Source organism: Elephantulus edwardii, unplaced genomic scaffold, assembly GCF_000299155.1.
Source record: "Elephantulus edwardii isolate Elephantulus edwardi_28Jun2011 unplaced genomic scaffold, EleEdw1.0 scaffold00006, whole genome shotgun sequence".
Classification (NCBI taxonomy): domain Eukaryota; kingdom Metazoa; phylum Chordata; class Mammalia; order Macroscelidea; family Macroscelididae; genus Elephantulus; species Elephantulus edwardii.
In genome coordinates this window covers 23,790,624-23,813,807 of record NW_006399756.1, presented here as the reverse complement: position 1 = coordinate 23,813,807, position 23,184 = coordinate 23,790,624, and the positions used below count along the sequence as shown (strand labels likewise).

At 40.8% G+C, this 23,184-nt stretch overlaps 1 protein-coding gene across 4 annotated transcripts in view; it reads right to left on the bottom strand.

Annotated features, from left to right (window-relative positions):
- The window catches only part of SORCS1 (sortilin-related VPS10 domain containing receptor 1), a 675,554-nt gene that overhangs the window by 67,158 nt on the left and 585,212 nt on the right, over positions 1 to 23,184 (bottom strand). For all 4 annotated transcript variants that reach the window (XM_006879951.1, XM_006879950.1, XM_006879949.1 and 1 more), the window contains exon 18: positions 19,808 to 19,979. In XM_006879951.1, the coding sequence (XP_006880013.1) occupies positions 19,808 to 19,979 (172 nt within the window). The remainder of the gene's footprint in view (positions 1 to 19,807; positions 19,980 to 23,184) is intronic.

The window sequence follows — 23,184 nt, the reverse complement described above, 5'->3', positions numbered from 1 at the left end:
TCTCTCTCTCTCTCTCTGCATATATTCAAATATAAATGCACAAACATATATGTATCAAAATTAGCAAGGATTCGGAAGCTTTGTCTGACATTCTTTGAATATATTGCAAGGAGGAACCAGTCCTTGGAGAGGATGTCATGCTTGGGAGGGCAGAGGGACAGCACAGGAGAGGAAGACCCTCTATAGAATGGATTGATTCAGTCACAGGGTCATGGAGGTAGGTGTGTTGTGTTGGAGACAATTAAGATTGGCACAGGATAGAGCAGGGTTTAGGGCTATTGTAGATAGGGTCGCTATGAGTTGCAGGTGACTCCCTGGCACATAACAACAAACAACAAGAAGTAATGACAACAGCAACAACAAAAAAGCAAACAAGTAATCCAGTCCTTTCTTCATGGCTAAATATATTTAGGTGGATGTGAGGAAGTAAGGATCTAAAGTCATCCTCCATCACCTTGCCTACCTTACCTCTCACAGGTGTAGACTCTGATTACCAAATTCTTGAGAGCAGTACGTTGTTGTGTGTGCTGTTGAGCTGAAACCAACCCACAGCTGACTGTCCAATGGGTTCTTAGAGGTAGAACTACCAGAAATATAAACTGGGATTTGAAGAGGCCACTAGAGACATTATCACCAGTGTCAGATGGATCTTGGCAGAGAGCAAAGAGTATCAGAGGAATGTCCATCTGTGTTTGACTATTAAAAGGCATCTGACTGTGTGGATCACAACAAATTGTGGCTAACGTCGAGAAGAATGAGAATCCCAGAACACCTGATTGTGCCTATGTGAAACCTATACTTGGACCAAGAAACAGTCCTCAGACATTGTGGGGAAACACTTCATGGTTCAAAATAAGGAAAGCAGTGTGTCAGGGATGCACCATTTCCATACTTTTTCAATCTACATGCAGAACAGATCATTCAGGAAGCAGGGCTTTATGAGGAGGAATGTGGCATCAGGATTGGAGGTAGACTCATGAACAACCTACAATATGCAGATGACACAACCTTGCTTGCTGAAACTGAAGAGGACCTGAATCACTTGCTGCAGAGGGTCAAAGGTTGTAGTCTTCAATGTGGAATGAAGCTTATTATCAAGAAGACAAAGATTCTAACCACTGGGCCAACTGGCACCACCATGATAGGAGGAGAAGAGACTGAGGCTGTTAACAATAACACCTTGCTCAGCTTCACAATAAACACTCTTAACATTAGCATTCAAAAAAGAAATTGTATTGGGAAATTATGCTCTCAGAGACCCCTCCAGAGTACTGAAAAGTAATGAGGTTGTCAGTCTAGAGACTAAGATATGCCGAATCCAGGTCATGGTCTTCATAATTACTTATTATGCTTCAGAGAATTGGACAATGACTAAGGATGACAGAAGAAGAATCAATGCTTTTTAATTGTGGTGCCAGAGAAGAGTCTTGAACAAACCATGGATGGCCAAGAAAACAATATTTCTGTCTTGGAGAGGGTCAAACCAAGTTTCTCCTTGGAGGCTAGGATTTTGAAGCTCCATATCACATACTTTAGGCACATGGCCAGGAAAGACCAGTCCTTGGAGAAGGCCATCATGCTTGGAAGGGTGGAGGGACAGAGCAGGAGAGGAAGACCCTGGGTGAGATATATTGATACAGTATCTGGGGCAATGGGGATTGGTATGTTGGAATTAGTGAGACTGGCTCAGGACAGGGCAGGGTCCAGAGCTGCTATACAGAGGGTTGCTATGAGTCACAAGCAACTGGATGGCACATAACAACGGAAAATGCACTGAAGGAGATTGCCCATCCTTTTCCAGCAGAGACGCTTGTGGATTTGAACTATGTGGTTCTGGGATTGCAGCATAGCTTCTTATCATGAGGCCACCAGAACTCTGTGATCATTATCATAAATATACCCTAGTCTTCAAAGCGTTTCATCAGGTTGCAGAAATGAGTCCTTGGAGAGGAGTATTATGCACCTTGCACTTATACAAGAGCTCTGAATCCTAGAAGGTGACATCTCACAGAAAGACAGAGGGCAAGTAAGAATGTTCTAACATGTCCCCTGATCATTGGGAAAGGAAAAGAGAGGGCACATTTCCTCAAAGTTTACTGTGACAGAAATAATAATAATTATTCCACGCATAAAGAGTTCTGGTAAGCAGCTACCTTTTTTTTTTATTAACAAAATTACCTTTTGAAAAGTATACAAGAAAGATTCCTTTAGGAATAAACCTACACAGGTTTTCTTTCTACTGAAATAGGTAATAAAATATTCTAGCGTAGGGAGCTCTGGTGGCCTTATTTGTTAAGAAGCTGCACTGCCCATCCAAATGCACGTGGTTCAAATCCTCCAGCCGATCCGCTGGAGAAAGAAGTACAATCAGCTTCTACGTGATTTACTGCCTCTGAAAGCCCATTAGAGGGTTTGCTCCCATTTGACGGAAACAACTAGAATCTGCCAACTCCCCTGGGAGAAAAAGCGGCAGTCTTCTTGCATAAAGATTTACAGTCATTGGCTGTAATGATGGAAGGGTTGCTAAGGTTAGGATATGACTCAGTGGAAATGAGTGGAATCCTATATTTATTATCTCACTTAACCTTCAACCAACCCTAAAGGACACAGACAATTCAGAATTTACCGAGATTCACAGGATTAGCTTGAACTAAGCTTTTTTGAACTTCAAGTCTGAGGATTGGTTCAGAGAAACCATAAAAACTATTGTAGTGAGTTCATTACTAGTAGGTGGGTCTTAAACATAGCTTTACCCAAATGATTTCTCTTTGCAACTTTTTGAGAAAGCACCAGAGATTGCCTTTCACGGCGGTTGTAACATTTTATATTCCCACACATGAACGGAAGTTTCAATCTCTCCACATTCCTCATCTGCATTTGTAGTTTGCTCTCTGGTTGAATTCTGCTACTGTTGCGGAGGTGGTGTTGGGGGTGTGGGATGGGGGAAGTGGTGTGTGTGTGTGTGTGTGTGTGTGTGTGTGTATGATGCTATTTCATTGTTGCTTTCTCAAAAAGTTGGAAATAAAAATGCAATGTGACCCAGCTTTCTGCCTACTGGGAATATACCTTAAAGAAACCTGAGCTGTGACACAAAGACATGTATACACACCCATGTAGTAATGTTATTCACAATAGTGAAGTGGTGAAAGTGACCCAAGTGCCTGTCAGTAGATAAATGGAGAGAAAAATTGTGGCATAGTCACACAATGGAATATTATGCAGCACAGAAAAACAATGAACTTATAAACACTACATGGGTAAGTCTGGGAGACATTATGCTGAGTTAAATATTTCAGTCATTTAAGGACAAATACTGAATAAGGCCACTGTTATAAAAATAAAAATAGGATAGATACTGGGGGTGGAAGGAGCAGCAAATGAATGGCTAGATGATGGACACTAGGCTGGAAGAAGAGAACGGAAAGACTATCTAAAAGGAAGAGATGATTATACATCATATATATGATAATTAACAGTTTGGAACAAGACATGCATTACAACGTGAACTGGGGGAAGATGAGGGAGGATATAATGTGTATCAATGAATGAATGGAAACTCATCCTTTCTGTAAACGTTCACTAAAATCACAGTAAAAACAAACAAACAAACAAGCCCGACCCCAAAATAGCTTTACTCATACTTGAAACAAAAACATTTTAAAGAATATCAATCTGGATCTGGTTTTCAGAAAAAGAAAAGATACTATTCTAGACTCATCTTAAACTCTCTAAAATACTATCTTGTTGCTGCTGTTGTTTGGTGCCGTTGAGTAGAGTACAACTCTTACCAACCCTACAAAGAACAGATCAGAACCTTCTCCTTCTTGTGCCATCCACACGGTCTCCGACACACCCCACCAAGGCCCTGCAGTAATCATGCACCAGTCCATCTGGTTGTGGGTCTTCTTCTCTTTAGGTGACCCTCCACTTTTCCATACACCATGTCTTTTCTAAGGAAAGGCCTCTCCTAGCAACAAGCTCAAAGTATGTGCAATGAAGTTTTATGACCTTAGCTTCCGCGGAGCACTCTGGCTGCAGCTTCTTTAAGATATATCTGTTTGTTCTTTTGGCAGTCACTGGGAGAGTCAGTACTACTCTCCAATACCATGGGCCAAAGGCATTCTATTCTTCTGTTATCCTTACTCATTATCCAACTCTCAGATGCATAGAAAATGATTGAAAAGACCAAGCCTGAAGCAGGCATACTTTAGTTCTCAAACTGACATCATGGCTTCTTAAATATTAGAGAGGTCCCTGACTACAAACTTTCCCAGAAAAATATGTCTCCTGATTTCTTGACTGCTGTTGCTAAGAGTGTGGATTGTAGAGTCAAGTAAGATGAAGCTCTTGGTAGTTCCAATCTTTCCTCTGTCTATCGTGATTTTTGTTTATTGGTTTCATGGTGAGAATTTTTGTTTTCTTGACATTGAGATACAATCCATATTGAAGGCTGTATTTTTTGATCTTCTGCAACAAGCCTCCCAAGCTTTCCTCACTTTCAGGAAGCCAGACTCTGTCATTTGCTTAACATAGGTTGTTAAGTTTCCTCAGATCCTGATGTCACACTCTTTTTCTTCAGAGAGCCCAGCTTCTCAAATTATTTTCTCAATATTCAGATTGAATAGGTGTGGAAAAAGGCTACAGCCTACATTTTCTTAATTTTAAACCATATGGTGTTCACTTGCTCTGTTCACACAACAGCCTCTTGGTCTAGGTAAAATATCCCAGAAACAACAAATAATACTTGTAAAGCCCCCTTGTGGTGTGACTGCACAGCAAAGGGCATGTGACATTACCCAGAAAACAGAAAATGGTTAACTGGTGGTTAACTGTGCTGAACAGACCACATTCCATTTTATGTTGAGGAGTTAGACCCCTTCAGACATAGGTCAATGTCAAACCATGATGAATAGTCGATGCACATGTCCTCTCTTCCACTCTTAGCAAGGACTTCATTCCTCTAGGGTATCACTTCCAAGAGGTGTTGCCAGGCTGCTTCATTGGTGAGAGAGATCAGGTGAGAGCATGTGGGTGCCGATGCGAGGTCTGGATCATGCTCCACTGGCTTCTCTTCAGTTTTCAAACCAAGTTCTGAACAACAGTCCCCAACAGTCCATCTACCTGCGTAACAGAAGAACAATCCATCCATCCTTCACCTTCCTTCTTTCCAGATGGTGTTGCAGAGTCAGCTCTCCAAACGCACTGAGCCCCTGGGCTTCTCAGTGAGTAAGAGTGCCGAGGAATATGGTGGTTCTGACTTCCGGAGTGAACGCCCAGCACTGTGGGGCAGCTCTGTGCACGGAACTCCTGGTCCCAGTTAGCCATAGAATTCAGACCTGGACAGGTCACTGCTGCTGGAAGACCAGACTATGCACCCACCTGAAAAAGGGATCCGTTATCTGATATTCAACCTTCTTTCTGATGAAATGCAGTTGCTAGTTTTTCCAGAATGTCTTCTGATCTTTAATATGCATCAGAGAGCTGCACAATGGCTAGGGAGGACAGAAGGAGAATTGACGCCTTTGAGCTGTGGTGCTGGAGAAGAGTATTGAATGTACCATGGACTGCCAAGAAAACAAACAGATTCATCCTAGAGAGGGTTAAACCAGGCTACTCCTTGGAGGCAAAGATTCTGGGGCTTCGTCTGACATACTTTGGACATGTTGCAAGGAGAGACAGGTCTTTGGAAAGGGACATAATGCTGGGTAGAGTAGAGGGACAGCACAGGAAGGGAAGACCCTCTATGAGGTGGATTGATTCAGTGACTGGGGTAATTGGGATGGGTGTGTCAGAGGCACTGCGATTGGCACAGGATAGAGCAGGGTTTAGGGCTGTTGTACATAGGGTCGCCATGAGTCACAAATGATTCAACGGCACATAACAACAACAACAACAACTAACCAAATACTTCTGGCTGTGGTCCCCAGACCAAGGACATTCAACTGGATCCCAAAGTGATTTACTCCTTTTCTTGCAAGTGGGCCATATCATCATGTGGTGGTTCACTGAACATTCCACAATGCCTCTGTTTGTCTTCCATACTTGGTGCCTGGCTTCGAAGGGAACAGAATGCCTGTCAGAAGGCAGGAGGGTCACTTGGCTTGGACAAACAGATAAATGGTTATTGCTGGAAGCTCCTTACTCCATCTAGACATTGGAACTTTAAAGCACTGTGTTTGAGTAACAATTATTATTATTTTTTTTAAATGTGAGGAAAGACAGAATACCCCATTAACTCTGAATACTGGCTTTAGGAATTACCTCTGCAGGCTTTGATAGAAAAATTATGGGGCTGCCAAATGACATATATCTTATAAATGTTTTTGAATGGCCTTATTTTTATCCCTCTAAAAGTAAAACATTCAACTGTGTAATAAGAACAAAATTACCTTTTAAGAAGAGTACAAGGAAGATTCCTTTAGGAATAAACCTATGCAATCAGTTTTTCTTAATACTAAAGTTGGTAATAAAATATCCTAGCTTTACTAGAGAAGAAAAATATGATGTGCTCATTTGGAAAATTTAGAAATATAGAAAATGATAAAACAGAAAATGTAAATCACCCATAGACTTACCACCCAGAGATTACATTTTTGATTGGTGGATGCTGTTTCAGCCAATGAGCACACACAGGGCTGCCGGCATAGGATGGCATGAGTGTATATTATGCACATCTGCACTACTGTCACTAACAACAACAAAAGTATTGGAATCAACACAGGATTTTAGCATTATTCTGTCAACATTTTAAAACTGTCTTCCAATCAGAAGATAAATGGATAAATGTACTGTATGTGTAACTGTTGTGGTGGTTACATGCTGTCATGTGGTAACTGACTCAGAGCGGATTCTCCAGTGGGATTTCAGGGACAATCAGGTGCACAGGAGGAGACTGTCCATTTTTATCTCTCAGATCGACTAGTGGATTCAAACCATGAGCTCTAGGGTTGAGAGCACAGCTCCTTACCACTAGGCCATCAGAGTTCCCTAAGCTCTAGATAAATAAAGATGCAGACAGTGGAACACTGCACATCCGTAGAGAGAAAAGGAACTGTGATACATACGCGCCATAACACAGACGAACCTAGAAAGAATATTACTGAGTAAGTGAAATAAGTCACACTGACAGATAAATATGCTATGACCCAACTTACACTGAGTATCTAGAAAATGAAAATATGTGGAGACCAGAGTTGATTAGTCGGTAACAGGAGCAGGCAGGAGGGAAGGAGAAAGGAAGACAATGCTCAGGGGACACAGAGCTTCTGCTAAGAATGATGGAAAATTTGGGACGGGATCATATGGGTAATGAATGAACAAAACATTGCCGTTGATAATAGTATTGATGATGTCACTGAAATATACATGCAAACAATGGTGCAATGAAAAATCTTGTGTGAGTTATATGTATTTGACACAAGACAGTTATACACATATACAGACAGACAACAAGAATAATACCTGCACAGTGTAGTGGACTTGGGGGGAGGGATTGTATGACAATGAAAGAATTTTTCTTTTACTTTTCAAAGAGAAGAGTGAATAGGGTGGGGAGGGAGAAAAACGCAACAATGAGTGAATGGAAATCCAAAGTCTCTGGAAACATGAATTAAAATAAAAAAATTTAAAAATGAAAGAATAATATCATACATCTAGCACACTTGTAAGACTTTATAAAATGAAATGATTTCTTATTCGACATTATTACATCTTTGCCTTATTAGATGATTTATGTTATTGTGAAATCAAAGTGACTTTACAGAGTCAAAGTGACTCAGGGGTTGTCTCTACGTGGGAGAGATAACTTACAAAAGTCAACTGCCAACCTGAGACTGAGGAGACCCAGGTATATATATTTTTAAAAACGTTTTTATTTTATACTGGTTTATTAAGTTCATATACGTTGTTTTGCATGTTGAATCTTTCCCATTTCCTACACATGCACGTGCACACACACACACACACACACATACACACGCCCCACCCATAGTTATATATCTTTTGAAAAGCAATTTTCTTTTGGACTTCAAATTTGTTACTTATAAATTAAAGGGTAGCCTAGACAACATTTTCAGCTCAGGAAAAAATCCATTCTTTTTATCCCTGTTATTCTTGTTATTGTTATTAATGAAGGAACGCGCACGTGCGCGCGCGCGCGCACACACACACACACACACACACACACACACACACTGTGACTCCCTATAAGACCTCTGAAACACTCTCAGCTGAAGATGTAGAACTCATGTATGTGCTGTTACCATTTGGTTGGGACGTCATACTGTACATTACAGGTAGATGAAGGTGAGGCCTGGGGTGCTGAGGAATAATACTGAAGTACACGCACATCCAGAAGTCACAGGAAGTTACCCGCTCTGGCAAGAACTGTGGGATGTGATGTGGTGTGGTGTGGTGTGGTGTGGTGTGGTGTAGTGTGATGTAGCTCTGATTCACGCATAGGGCCACCTACGTGGATAAAGTGGGGTAGCAGTGACACATAGTAGAAAGTACTCAGGGCAGGTGATTCAAAATCCAAACTGAAAACAACTGCATGACTCAAACTCTTGAGATGGTCACCAAACCCAATCTCTCAATCATGGCCCAGGTATATTACCATGCATGTTAAGGCAGAAAAAACATGTTTGCAAATGTGTTTCCCCTGAGACCTCAAAGAACAGCAATTCTTGTACTGTATTAGGACCCATATTTAGAAAGAGGGGGGGGGAGAGGGAGAGAAGGGGAGGGGGGGAGAGAGAGAGAGAGAGAGAGAGAGAGAGAGAGAGAAGAGAGATACAAAGTCTTAGAGTGGCTAACCAATTCCACCTGAACTTTCAACATGAAGCTTCTGAGTAAAGACTACCTCTAGGGCATTGCCTGCCTCAATTCCTTCTTTCCTTTTTAACCCTAAGCAACAAGGGATAAGAAATGGAGTGGCTCAATTACTCTGCCACAGTCAAAGAGAATAAAGCTGAAGAGAGTAAGGAATAATATATGAGAAAGCCTCTTAAATCGCCAGGGCTCACTGAAACCAGCTTCAGCTCTTTTGTGTGGGAGGAGAAAACAGCATCAGATCTGAGCTGCCTTAGAAACAGATACCTGCTGTTTGTGCCACCTCAGAAAGAAAACCCAAATATTCTCTCACCAGATGAAAAAGTAGGTCAGAGGTTTTTAGGAATGCAGACCAACTTACAGAAATTGTGAAACCTTAGCCATCATGGGAGGCTGGCGGCAACCTGCAATGTTTATGGAGTGTCACTGCACGGTGTGCTTGTCGCTTGCTCTGTGGGATCATAGATTGCCGTAATCCTTCTAATGAGAGCACAGCTTCACGGTTTGGAGTTAAATCTCACAGAAGAAGTTATAGTCACGCATTTTACGTATTAAGTTTTCCGTCTTTGTATGTAAATTGAAGTATTAAAACAATGAGACACAGATCAAAGTTTTCATTTTACTCCCTTGCCTCAGATTTAATTTAAAAGTCTTAAATTATGCAGTGAATTGCATCTCTTTATTCTTACAGCTGTATAAAACAGATTTAATTATCTTCTGTAACATGCAGACACCACTCTCGCCTAGCATTCCTTTCATATGAATGTCTTCCAAATTGGGTTTGTTACGTTCCTAAGACTGATTGATTAGCCCCTTCTCCTCCTATCCAGCACCTTCGCATCCTCTCACTGGATTTCTCCGGGAAGCAGAGTTATTGCCTTGAAAGACTAGAGGCACATTATGTGCTCATTAGTGACCCAGAGGACATTCATCTTGAGTGGGTCCCCAGACACAGGGATGCCACCTTTTATTGGACACCTGAGTCTTGGTGAAAAATACATTCAATCAACTTCCTAAAATGCAAACGTACTTTGCAAATATTCTGCTTCTTAGGAACAACTTCACAAACTCTTTCTCATCCCTCTTCGCTGGTCCCTGGTTCAAATGATCTTTGTTTTTAAGGTAATAGTAATGTATAGGTCTGACGATCTCTTTGTAAAAAATCAAACACTAAGAGGCCTACCCATCACATGGCCTGATTAGTTGTTCCCTATGAATAACTAATGAATAATTATGACTTGAAGGCCAAGTCAATGACAGCCAACAGCAACAATGCCCACATGAATAATGCAGGACTCTTTGTATGTGTGTTTCCTTTTTAGACCTGCCACAGTGAATCTAGGGTGGAACTGTGACAGGCCTCTTGCCTTGTTGCTGCTAAAAAAGTCCTTCCATTAGAATATACGTCAAAAGGGCTCTGAAAGCAGCAGAGATGAAGCTCCTGGTAATGGAGGCTTTCATCACTTCATTTCAAGTGAGCCAAGCTGTAGGATTCTGGAGAAGCAGCAGTATGTATAGAATCAGCTTTGACAGCTAGCTTTCTAAGGGGGCTTCATAGGCTACTGGAAGGAAGGAACTCCTTTTCTTGTACATGTGAAATCTAAAAAGTCTAGCCAAGGCACCTATTACCACATATATAATTACAAGGCAGTCTCAGCACGCTACCTTTTTAGTCTCTTCTGCCAATACAAAGCTCTTTGCTCTGGTTCTAGCAATATTTCCATTAGTACTCTTCTGTTAGAATTAGGATATGCATTAGTACGGGATAAAGGAAGGGATTTAGATTTCAGATGAAGACTCCTGCTCCTTGGATGTTATGCAGATTTCCAGTCTTTTTTCTTTTATGTTTAGGCATTCTCTTTACACTCCTTGGGAAAGCCTATTCAAATCTACACACATTTATTGAGGCCTCATCAATATGTTAAGCATCAGGAGTAGGGAAGCTAGAGCTGCAAACAAAAACAGCATGATGCCTTCTTAACAGTGTTTATAGCTCATAGGGAATGCCTCAGATAAATTTCACAATAAAATGCGATGTGTGCTTTTTTTGTTTTGAATAAGTAGAAAACATTTAGTACTTTCTAGTTCATGGAGTTAAGTTTTAATTTAGAACTCGGTACAGCAGAGGTCCGAGCTGGTCTCAAACTTGTATTAAAATAAGATTTAAGATGTTGTTTAAGATGTTGTTGTCTGTTGTTGACTGCTATTGACTCGCTCACGACTTATAGCGACTCTATGAACAAAAGACCCAATGCCTTTCCATAACTGTCCTCATTTCACCAAGTTCACAGAGTTTCCAGAGGCCTGTGGTTTAGGAAGTGGATGCCACTCCTGCTTCCCAACCCATCTTACAACTGGGAGCTCCACCAAACACTGTTCACATTGGGAAGCCATTCTGGTATTTGATACCCCAGCGGCACAAGGTTCAGCATCATAGCAAACCCAGGTTACCTCATACAGCACATTGACGCAGAGTGATGCACAAAGTGGAAGAGTGTTCCTTCAGATAGAACAGCACTGGTTTCACTTAGCAGTGGTTAAGTGTCGACAAGCCGAATATGACTGAGAGTAAGTTTTGCACAAAAGACTTAAACTGTGTTCTATAACTACCATCACTTCTGTACATTTATAGAATTTAGAGACTCTGTATAGTTTAAAGAGTTTGTAGTTTCCAGAGGCATCTAGTTTAGGAAGTGGATGAAAAAATATTATTATATAAAATACATTGTAATATGTGTGTTGAAGAATGAACACACACACCAACATACATATAACTAATTGTTGAAGTAGATCATACACCCCTCTCCCAGTTTATAACACTTTATTTGACATGGCACTTACATGGAAAGGCTTCCTGAATAAATACTTACAGAAAAGAGGGCTGCATTAGTGCTTAGTCTAGTGTAGGCCTTTAGACAGAAAGCAAAACTCTAACAGGTACTTTAACCACGTGTGGTATCAGAACTCAGTCTCCCAGTATTTTTGAGGGTGAACAGTTAGCACTGTTGCAAGGCAGTGGGAAACCCAAGAGACTATTTTAAATCTCTCTTTGCTAAAATAGTTCTCAACACCCTGATGCCACACTATGGATATTCTCAGAATTACTGGGAGGAAAATCATTGATTTATTGAGTGCTGTTGTGGAAAATGCCAATAGACAGAATAAAGGGGCAGACACAGAGGCCAGATGTGCTTGAACACAGATAATTTTTCTCCTCCTTGATCTCTGTCACTTTCCTGCCCTCACCCAAGGATTTCTAGGTGATCTCATGAACCCTGTGAGTTTCTCCCCCAGAAATTAGGGGGGTGGGGAGTTTGACCACAGAGAAGCAATGGAAAGAAAGGGTATCAGACCATGTGGACTCACCTCCTGTTTGTACTCCGCAGGAGAAGCCCTGGTCTTAGAGAGATAAGAGCTACTAAACGGAAAGTCAGTGGTTTCTATCCACCACTTGGTCCATGAGAGAAACATGCGGCAGTCAGCTTGCATAAAGATTTACAGCCTTGGGACCCTGCTGGGGAGTTCTACCCTATATTACAGGTTCACCTTGAGTCACTACTCATCCAACACAATGGGTTTGATGATGGTCTGATCAAAGACAAATGACTTTATTCTTCCGGGTGCCAGCTGTCCCACCTATAAAATGACAATGATGATAATATCTACCCCCACAGGATCGCTGTAAAAGCTAAATGAGATAAACCATGGCAGACATCCACAAACCACAACTCACTCAATGCCTGGGAACACTGGCATCTCAATAGTTACATTAGCGTTATGTCAAATTTCAATACACTCAGTTCTTTTTATTTTTTTTAAACTCTCTTTGCTTCCCCCTTCCCCTTTTAAATTCTGCACTCCTCATCCCATGTCTGGCTCATGTCTAATTAAATAATGCAGAGATTAATGGAGAGATTCAGATTGTCCTGGAAAGCCTCTACATCATTAGCACAGGCTCCCAAATCAAAACCGAGGTCCCCAGGGCCTCTTGATGTGAGGATAGCCCTCTGGGTTTGGTGTTCAGCACCAAAAGACAAGAGCGTTGAGGGGCCAGATCTGACAGCTGAAGAGAGCCGATTTCAACACGGCTGGGTAGCTCTGTCCATTCAAGTGGAACAAACTGACTTGCTGTATTTCCCTATCCCTTCCAGCTCCCAGAAGGCATGAATTCACGCATCTCAGAACCAGATCCTCCTATGTGTTCCCACATCACTCAACTCGAGTTGATAGGCCTGATGATGGTAGTTCCATGGGAAGCCAGTTGAGCAGATGAAAGTGTTGTTCGTGGCGCTGGGGCAGGTTCTCAGCCATTTGTCTCACAGAGCTGGCCAGGAGTGAGAGAGCATGTGTCACGTGCTGCTATCGTTCAATGTGAATTCTGAAAACTGCCCCAGCACAAGCACTTCCTGCTTGAAAAGACGTGAACTCTCTGACAATCCTAATCCATTTTGTTCGGCCTCTGAGTAAAGGGCCTTTACGTTCTCCACGCAGGTAAATCTAGGGCAGAAGGCTTGCCAGGAGAATGAATTCTTCCTTATGAATTCCTAAGGGTTTACTTCCCTTATCTGATTTTTAACCCCCAAAGATCTAAACACAAAGTACAGTTGTTGTTTTTTTTTTTTTTAACTTGAATTTCCAACATAATTTTTACACAAACTTTTAGATGAGGTATAGCATATCCACAGGGAAATATAGGGTCATTGTGCATTGTTGGAGACTCCATGGCATGTAACAACAGCAACAGTAAGAAAATAGGCTTAGTATCAAATATACCAGTAAAGCATGGAGAACATAACCATTAACTATCATATGGATCAAGAAAAGGAAAATCGCCAGCACTTTAGATGTCCCTATTATGCTTCCCTTACCCACTTGGTTATACCTCAACATCAAGAAATCAGAAATTCTCACCACTGGACAAACTGTTGTTGTTGTTGTGAGGTGCCACTGAGTCAAGTACAACTCACAGCAATCCTATGAAGCACAGATCTGGGTTCTGTCTTATTTGATGCTGTACTGATCATCCTCTACACATTTGAGTTCAAGGCCACAGCCACTATCAATTCATCTTGTTGAAGGCACTGGCAAAAAAAAAAAATAAAGCTCCAAAAATCAATGGGATGCCAGTTGACATATTCCAAACAACAGATGCAGCCCTGGATGTGCTACCAGTCTACGCAAGGAAATCTGGAGGAAAGTTAATCTGGCCAACTGATCTAGAAGAGATCCATATTTGTTTCCATTCTCAAGAAAGATGACCAGCTGGATCAAAAGATAGAGAAAAGGCTGAAGTTGCCAACATTTTGTTTTACTTGGATCCATGATCAATACACACAGAAGTATCAGTCAAGAAATCACAAGGTGTGCTGAACTGGAGAAATCTGCTGTCAAAGACCTCTCGAAAATTCTGAAGAGCAGGGATGTCATTTTAAAGACTAAGGTGCACCTGAGCCAAGTCATGGCATTTTCATTTGCTTTCTATGCATCTGAAAGTTAGACAATGGATTAGAAGACTGAAGAAGAATTGGTGCATTTGAATTGTGTGTTGGTAAAGAGTAATTAATCTCCCATAGAATATGAAAAGAACAAATTGGTGCTGAAGGAAGCACAATGAGTGCTCCTCAGGGGCAAGCACGGTGAGACTTCACCTCACTTACTGTGGGTGTATTTTTATGAACTCCTAGGAGAACAAACAAGTTCATCCTGGGGAGGGTGAAGCCAGGTTGCTCCTTGGAGGCAAGGATTCTGAAGCTTCATCTGACATACTTTGGACATGTTGCAAGGAGGGACCAATCCTTGGAGAGGGACATCATGCTTGGGAGGGTGGAGGGACAACACAGGCGAGGAAGACCTTAGATGAGATGGATTGATTCAGTGACTGGGATAATGGGGGTAGGTGTGTCGGAGACAATAAGACTGGCATGGATGACATGGATAGAGTAGGGTTCAGGTGATAACATAGGGTCGTTATGCATCACAGGTGACTTGAGGGTACATAACAACATCAGTCTTGGAGAGAGACATCATGCTGAGAAAAGTCGAGCGTCAGGGAAAGAGAGGAAGGCCCTCCATGAGATGCACTGACATAGTGACTCCCATCACAGGCTTGACTAACAGAGATGAAGCAGAATCGAACAAGGTTCAGATCTGCTGTTCAACAGGACTGTACTTGTTAACTTGAGTGCACCGACACTTCACTACCCATCAGTCTTGTCCATTTTTCACTTAATTAAATGGAATGATACTTTTTTTTTCAGTCAGCCAACAGCTTATTTACAGTGAGACTCATGTTTGTATGTAATTGTAGCTTTTTCTTCCCTTATTTAACCAGAGATATATGGTAGTCTACTCTAGAAATACATTCGATTTTTCCATTCTATCATTGAGGCAATTTTGAGTTGTTTTTAATTTGGAGTGCTTACGAATGAATGTGGACGCTCTCACATGATTCCAGTGCACCTTTGCAGATCTTTTTGAAGAGGATATACAGTGAACAAAGTCATCCACTGCAAACTGAAAGGAGGGTGGTTCAAATCCACACTGATTGCGCTAAAGGAGAAAAGAGGAAAAATCTATTCCCATAAAGATTTACAGCCTTGAAACCCTTATAAGCATTGTGATGAGTCCCTACAGGTTTGGCTTGTCTCATAGACTTAGGTATGAGAACACTGGCACACAGAGTACGCCAAAGAAAAGGTCACAGGCTGATCGCGATCAGGGGTTGGGTACAGGCACCTTCACTAGGACATGTTGCTGCTGGCCGAGCATGATGTGTGCCATCGAGATGGAACCGACTCATAGCTGACCCTCCAGTGGGTTTTCAGAGGCTGTAAATCAGGTGTGAGGAGACTGCCCATTTCTGGCTGGAGTGTAGCTGGCAGATTCAAACTTCACGCCTTCATGTTAGCAGCATAACTCCTTCCAACTAAGGCATGAGGACAGACATCACCAATCAGATTAACTATGTAACTATGTAACTATGACAATGCATAGGCTTGCAGTTACCATTTTTAGGGTTGTTTGTGTTAGTCTAAACGGCATTATTTCCCCTCTTCTTTTTCTTTCCTCCTTTTGGACTAATCATGATTTAAGCCAATTCTCATGACCCTATTAACAATTTGAGAGTTGGACATTCTAGATAGTAAAGCACGCCTTCAGGGCTTTTTGGTGACTAATATAAAAAAAGGACACAGTGGTTAAGCACTGAGCTGGTAATTAAAAGGTAAGCGGTGTGAATCCACCAGTCGCTCTAATGGAGGAAGGTGCCGGAATGTACCTCTATTGAGATTACAGACTTGAAACCCCTCAGGGAAGTTCTTCTCTGTCCTGTGGGATTGCTATGAGAATTGATTCCACAATGGGTTTCCGAATTTTTGTTGTCTTGTTGTTGTTAACACAAATAAGTACATACCCTCTTCATAGGCATTCCATGAACTTTGCACCACTTTTTAGAGCATGTTCAGTCTTATTCTGAATCCTAGTGACCCTTTAAGACAGAATAGAATTTACTGCCCCACTTGGTTTCCTGGTGGTGTTGTCTGTGAGCAAAGCAAAAGGCTTTTTGTCTCTGGTGCCACGAACCACTCCTATTAAGATTTACAGCCTTGGAAACCCAGTGGAGGGTTGTAACCTGTCAGAACAGACTCAATGACACTGAGTGTGGATGGCAATCTTTTTAGGGGAAAATTGTTAGGACTACTTTCCTGTGGAGGGCTTGAACCTATAACCTTTTAATTATCTGCCATTTTTCAACCATTGTGCCAGGAGGCTCTTTAACTCACTTGAACCCCCATTCTCTCCCATTGTCTGTGCTAGTGTTTTCAGATATTTTATTTCACACCTATTTTAAATCCCACAGCTTGCTCTTATCACTGTTTTGCATTGTTTATATTCATTTCAATTTACCTGCACACAGACCTTCTCTCAGGCTTGTTATTCTTTCCATTATTTTTGTGTTTTTGCTCAAGTCAATTTCTTTCCGCCTGAGGAATTATCTACAGTATTTCACTTTATAAAAATCATTGTCTGACTCATCTATGTTTTTGTGAGTCTAAAAAAATATTTCTACCTTTATTTTACATATTTTTGTGGTATTTATACTACTTAATCAAATATGTCATTCCATTTGGGTTGGTTTTTTTTGTGACTTTAAATTTTTCTCTTTACTTTGAGATTTCAGCACTTTGAATAATACAATGTGCCCTAGAGTGGATTTTCAATATATTTACTTGCTTGGAGTTGGTTGATTTTTATGAGTCTGTGTGTTGAGGTCTTAGAATATTCTCAGCCAGTATCTCTTGAAATAAGTTTCTGATTTCTTATTGCTCTCTGACAATTACAGGACTATATCTGCATTACTCCATTTCACTATTTGTGTCTTATCATTCTTTTCTCTTTTTAATCCTTTTATACCTTGTATACAACTGGTATACTTCCTACTTCCCCTCCAGATAATGAATTTGTTGTTCATCTAAATTCAATCTACTATAAACTCAAATATGTTCTTCATTTTAACAATCCTATCCTCAACTCTACAGCATCAATTTGATATTGATTACTGATTACTATCCTGGCATTCACTTTTTTCATCTTGCCTCATATTTATGCACATGTTAGGAAGTAAGTTTGAGTTTCAGGCTCATTATTTCATAATTATCATATAGAACTAAAATACTAATAATGTCAATTGAATTTTACAAAACAGTTCTCTCTAGTAATTCACCTTTCCCTCTTCATGTCACACTCCAGAACGTCTAAGACTTCTCTTACTCCCTTGGCCTTGATTTTGTATTATTTTCTTCATGAAGCACAATGCATAACCTGTGAGTTTATTCAAGATGCAAAACTTAGGACCTGTTTGAACTACTGAATTAGAACCTCTGGGCCTGGGGACGAGGTAACTTAGGTTTATTTAATTATCGAGAGCCAGTGGGTTGTCAAAGAGTTAACTTGAAGTCAATGCTGTGCTTCTTATTCAGTTAAGAAGTTAAAAGTTAATAATGTCAAGATTAACTCTTTAAATCCCATTACCTAAAACTCAAAAATATGAAAATGACTAGTCTGACTGGTCAGTTAGATACGGATAGAACCTCTAAGAAGATAGCCTTTCTCATCCTTCAAGCCTGGAAGAAAAGTCAACTCTGAGGCTCAATTTTCAGCCAGACAACAGACGGGCCTATAGGGTGAAGAGGGCGTAGTAGCCTAATGGGATGGAGTTGTTCTTCCAACTCAAAGGCACTTGGTTTGAATCAAGCAGCTTCTCTGTGGGAGAAATATGGGGAATGTCCTCCTGTGTGACTCTGGAAACCTGCTGGAGGGTCAGCTACGGGTTGGTTCTGACTTGACGGCATACAATAACAACAACAACAATGACAACAACAATAACAACAACAAAAACGGATAACTAGTAATATGAGAGCAGCACTCATTTCTTATGAAAATTACTCATACAAGATCAACAGGGCAGAGTTTGGCCAAGGATAAAACCAGAAGACAGAACGGGCTAAAAACAGCTCCTTTTTCTCTTGGCCTTGGATTGGGCAGCGGCAGGGTTCTACGGCTCAGCTATGGCCAACATCAAGGCTCAGGACCTTCGTCGCAAGAAGGAGGATGAGCTGTCAAAACTGCTGGACGACCTGAAAGTGGAGCTTTCCCAGCTGCGCGTCACCAAAGTGACAGGCAGTGAGGCCTCCAAGCTCTCCAAAATCCGAACTTTCCGAAAAGCCATTGCCCGTGTTCTCACTGTTATTAGACTCAGAAGAAGAACCTCAGAAAATACTATAAGGATAAGAAGTAAAAAGCCCTGGATCGGTGGCTCCAAAAAAACACGTGTCAAGTGCCAAAGGCTCAATAAACGCGAGGAAGAACCTGAAGACCAAGACGAGGCAGCGAAAAGAGCACCTGTACCCACTGCAGAAACATGCAGTCAGGGCCTGATCTTCTTACATAAATAAAACACAAAACTATGAGAAAAAAAAAAGAATGGATTAAAAATAAGGATTGAGGCAAACATCATTTGGAGACTAAGAAGCACAGAGAGGAATAAGAAATAGGTGGTATTATAATGTTGAATAACGTAATTAATACCATAAAACAAAATGTGCATGAATAATTGACCAGAAAGCCAATTCCTTCTGTAAACTGTCACTCATGTCATAATCAATAAGTTCATCCATCTCTTTATCTTCACAGGGCCTCGTCCAATGCCAGTTATCTTTTAAGTATCCAGATAGTGTAGTTGCAAATAAGACTTCCATGGCCTGGTTTAATAATTAAGATCACGTAATAAAAGTGAGTACCCTTCAGGTTCATTTCCTTCATTTACGAGGTGACAAAACCCCCCTGTGCATATTCCAAAAGGCATAGAATCAATGTCATCGTATGCATCATCTAAGTAATCAGAAATCTCATATGATCCTACTTTGGCAAATAATAATGGCTATGCTAATGATATCCATGAGGGGCTACACAAATATGAACTCTCAATTTCCACAGAAATTATGCTTAATTATGTTCAAATTGGTCTCTGTGCTCAGTACATGAATGACATGTCGCCTCTGGAATAGAAGGGCTAAGGTTTCATTCTCAAAAGAGGAAAGAACTTAGCATCTTATTAGGCTGGTTGTGTGCATGTTTGAACTTATTCCAGGAATACCTCCAAATGCTGATATTCTGAAAAACAATTTCCCGTCGGTGCTAATAACACAAGGTTAAATTCAGACTTAACTCTAAGCAGTGAGAGGTTAAAAGTAAGGAATAACTTGAAACAAAGAGAAAATAATTGAGGAAATGAATCGGGGAACTTGAAATAATAAGTGACAACAAACCCCATAAAATCAGAGTAGGGTAACATTTTGGAAAATATGTATCATGCAACATTGGGAATGTTAAGAATAACATATAATTGAGACCACAATTTCTTAGAGAAGAAACACTGGCCCCGGGAGGCCACGGAACACCAAGAATCACTGGGTCCTACCTCCTCCAGCTGCACCAACAGAGTAACGTTGTGCCCTTGTTCTGCTGTCAGCTTTCCATCAGCAGTGACGATTCGGAGCCCCTTTGGGGCCTTCCCTGGACACTTCTGGGGTTTGGCAGTGTACTGTTCTCTCACTCCATCAGTGCAGTTATTGGAAACCACCTTCCTATACCTAAATGGAGACAAATCTCAAGTCATAGCCCAGTTCATTATAATTATCACTTCCCATTTTTTTTACATGTCTATTCCCGAAGGCCATTAAGATGTAACCACCTTACATGATGCTGTGGGACAGAGTCCATTTATATAAAACAACAGAGAGGTGGGATTGTGCAGGGGGAAAAAAGAGAGAGAGATGGATCTATTGTTAGTATTTAATTCAAGTATTCTTTCATCTAATCAATAGAAGAATCATTTCTTCATTTGAGGGGTATGGAAAACAATCCATAGTAGATGATCATAAAAGTCCCTGACCTCAATGAGTTTATAATACAGTTGAAGACACATACATTGATAACCTAAGAGAGAATTCAAAGGCTATGCAATTAATAGCCAGGATGAGTAATATATGTGCAAAGAACATTTGTGATGTACTTTAATATTACTAATTATGGTGATATTACTAACATTAGAATTTATAAAAGAAGTGCCTGCAATGATGTGTTACAAGAAAATATGACAAAATGTATTAATTTCCACACACTATTTTATAAGAGTTTATACTGGCTGACATAATGGAGCCTACATATTATATCAAGGATCATACAGTCTTTATAGATACAATAAATTATTCCTTCTTTATGCTTACTGTTTCCCATTTTAGTTTTAATATAAAAAAAAAAAGAAATTCTTAATAGACTAGTGGCAAGCAATAGCACTGCAATCCCAAAAGCATATGGTTCAAATCTATCAGCTGCTATGTGGGAGAAGGATGGGCAATCTCCTTCTAGGCAATTTACTGCCTCTGAGAACCCACTGGATGGTCACTTGGGGGTTGGTCCTGACTTGCAAATACACAACAACAACGTATCATTTATCATGAATTAGAAACTATAGTTGTCAGATGACCAAATGCTCAATTTTTAAGTATCATCACCTTTTTTTAGGTGATTCACATTAACTACTGCATTCATATACTGATTTGACATGTTCAGGTGCCTAGAGTGAGTGGGAGAACTCACTCCAATCACAAGAAACTAGAGCTCAAGGCTGTTCCACTCTTTTAGACCAGTCAGCAAAGTTTTCCTACAAATGATTAGATAGTAAATATTTTAGGCTTTTTTAGGGTTTGTCACAACTCAACTCTGGTTGCAGCATAAACATGGTTTCAAAAAGACAGAAGAATAAAAGCTGCTGGGTTCCAATTAAACTTTATGTACAAAGATTGGCAGTGAGCTAGATTTAGGCCACAGGTTTTCATTTTACAATCCCCTCAAATACAACAAATATTCTTTCGCTGTGTTGCCGACCCTCAGCCCTGAACACCTGAAAGCGTGCTTGAGAGATTCCCATGAGCAATTTGATCTCCAGTCCCCTGGGATCAGGTTAGGTGGCCTGTTCCTATTGACTCCTCTCAGGAAGACACCCCAAGGCCTCTCCACAGCCTTTCCTCCTGGCCCAGAGTCAAATGGACTCGGTACTTTGTCATGCTCTGTCCCTCTCTTTTTTTCCTGTCCATGACGGAGTTTTTCAAACCATAGATCACTCCAACCCAATGCTCTCCTCTTCCAAGTCATGTTTATATATAAACACCAGGTCAAAAATGCCTACAATTCCAATTTAATATCAAATCTCATCTCCTGGCTGTGCAACCATGTGCCAGTTACTATTATCAGTTTCCAGATCTAAAAATGGGAATAATAATAGTACTCATTTCACATGGTGGTTGTAAGGATTAAAAGGATTAGAATAAATATAGTACTTAAAACTACCCTGAAAAATGGCGAGTGTTCTTGAAATGTTAGCAATTATTCTTAAACATTAGTAGTTTCCTTCCCCTCTTACAATATTCATGCCTTCCAAATGTTTTTTAGAAGTTACAAACCTTTCTTGTAGATGAAGTCCCCCCCGAAGTTACCTTCTTTCTAATTTTGACACCCCCATCCCCTCAACAAGGCCTGTTCTGCTCAAGTCAAACATCTTCCAGTCCTTTTCCAAACTACTTTTTTCTTACCGCTTTCAGCTTCTGTGTCCTCTTGCATGCTCCCTTAGCTCTGTAAACCCTTAAAAGTACAATTCATATCCTGTTTCTCCTAAAATAAGTTCCCGCTGACAGTAACTCAGTAAGTAGTTCATGTTTAAACAGTATTACTGTTTTCTATTTTATAGTGCTACGCTCTTTATATGACTGATCTCCTTTATGTACAAAAGAACCCTCATGAGATAGATATTGTGATTATTCCTAACAAACAGATTAAAATATTAGATTTGTTTTCTACTTCTTTCAAGGTCACACAGCCAGGACCCCTGCTAGTGCTCTGGAATACATATTCTCTAGCCACTGTACTGAACTGCCTCGCCACGTAGAGTAAGACAGTCCCCTTGTCCGACGAGGTGACGAGGAGTCAGAATCAGCTGGACAGAAAACATGAATCCAAGTCCCTCCTTGAAACCCTTAAAGAAATCATTATGATTTATTGGACAGGAATCTTCTAGGCCTTGTATGATTTTCTTCACTCTGGTGGCATAACCCAGGGAAAGCTGTGCTGCTAAAACAAAGACCACACTTCTGTGGTGGTTCAAATCCTCTCACCAACCCTAGGAAGAAAGACAGGCAGTCTGCTACGGTGTGATCTACAGCTTGGAAACCAGCTGGAGGATCAGCTATGAACAGGAACCGACACAATCACTCTCTCTCTCTCTGTGTATGTGTGTATGTGACACAGAGAGAGACTGGTTCATTTCTTTATCTGTGTGTCTTACTAAAATTTAAGAACTTTGAGGGCATCTTTGTCCTCAGCCTTGGTAATCAGGAGTTGCATACTTTTATGGCTGGACCAGGAAAGCAGCTGATTAAACCACAGCTACCTGAACCCTTTAAGCACTTTGCCCAATAATCTAAGTGCAGTGACTCCTAGTCTTAGAGATCCTGCCCTCTTCATAATCCAGACATTATAGGATTAACTGAGCACAGCAGAAGGGGCTCTCATCCCAGTCCCTCTAAGACTTCTGTTTACTCTGACTGGCCATTATCATGTTTGGGCCCTGGTCTGTCTACTTGCTGTACAGAGGTAATTCGTGGTGGCTGTGAAGCTGAACATTGTGACACTTATGTGTCAAATTGTGATAATGGTTACCCATGGTGGACAGTGTTTGGTGGAGCTCCCTGATTAAAACAAGCTTGGAAGCAGGAGTGGCATCCACTTCTATAATAGCTT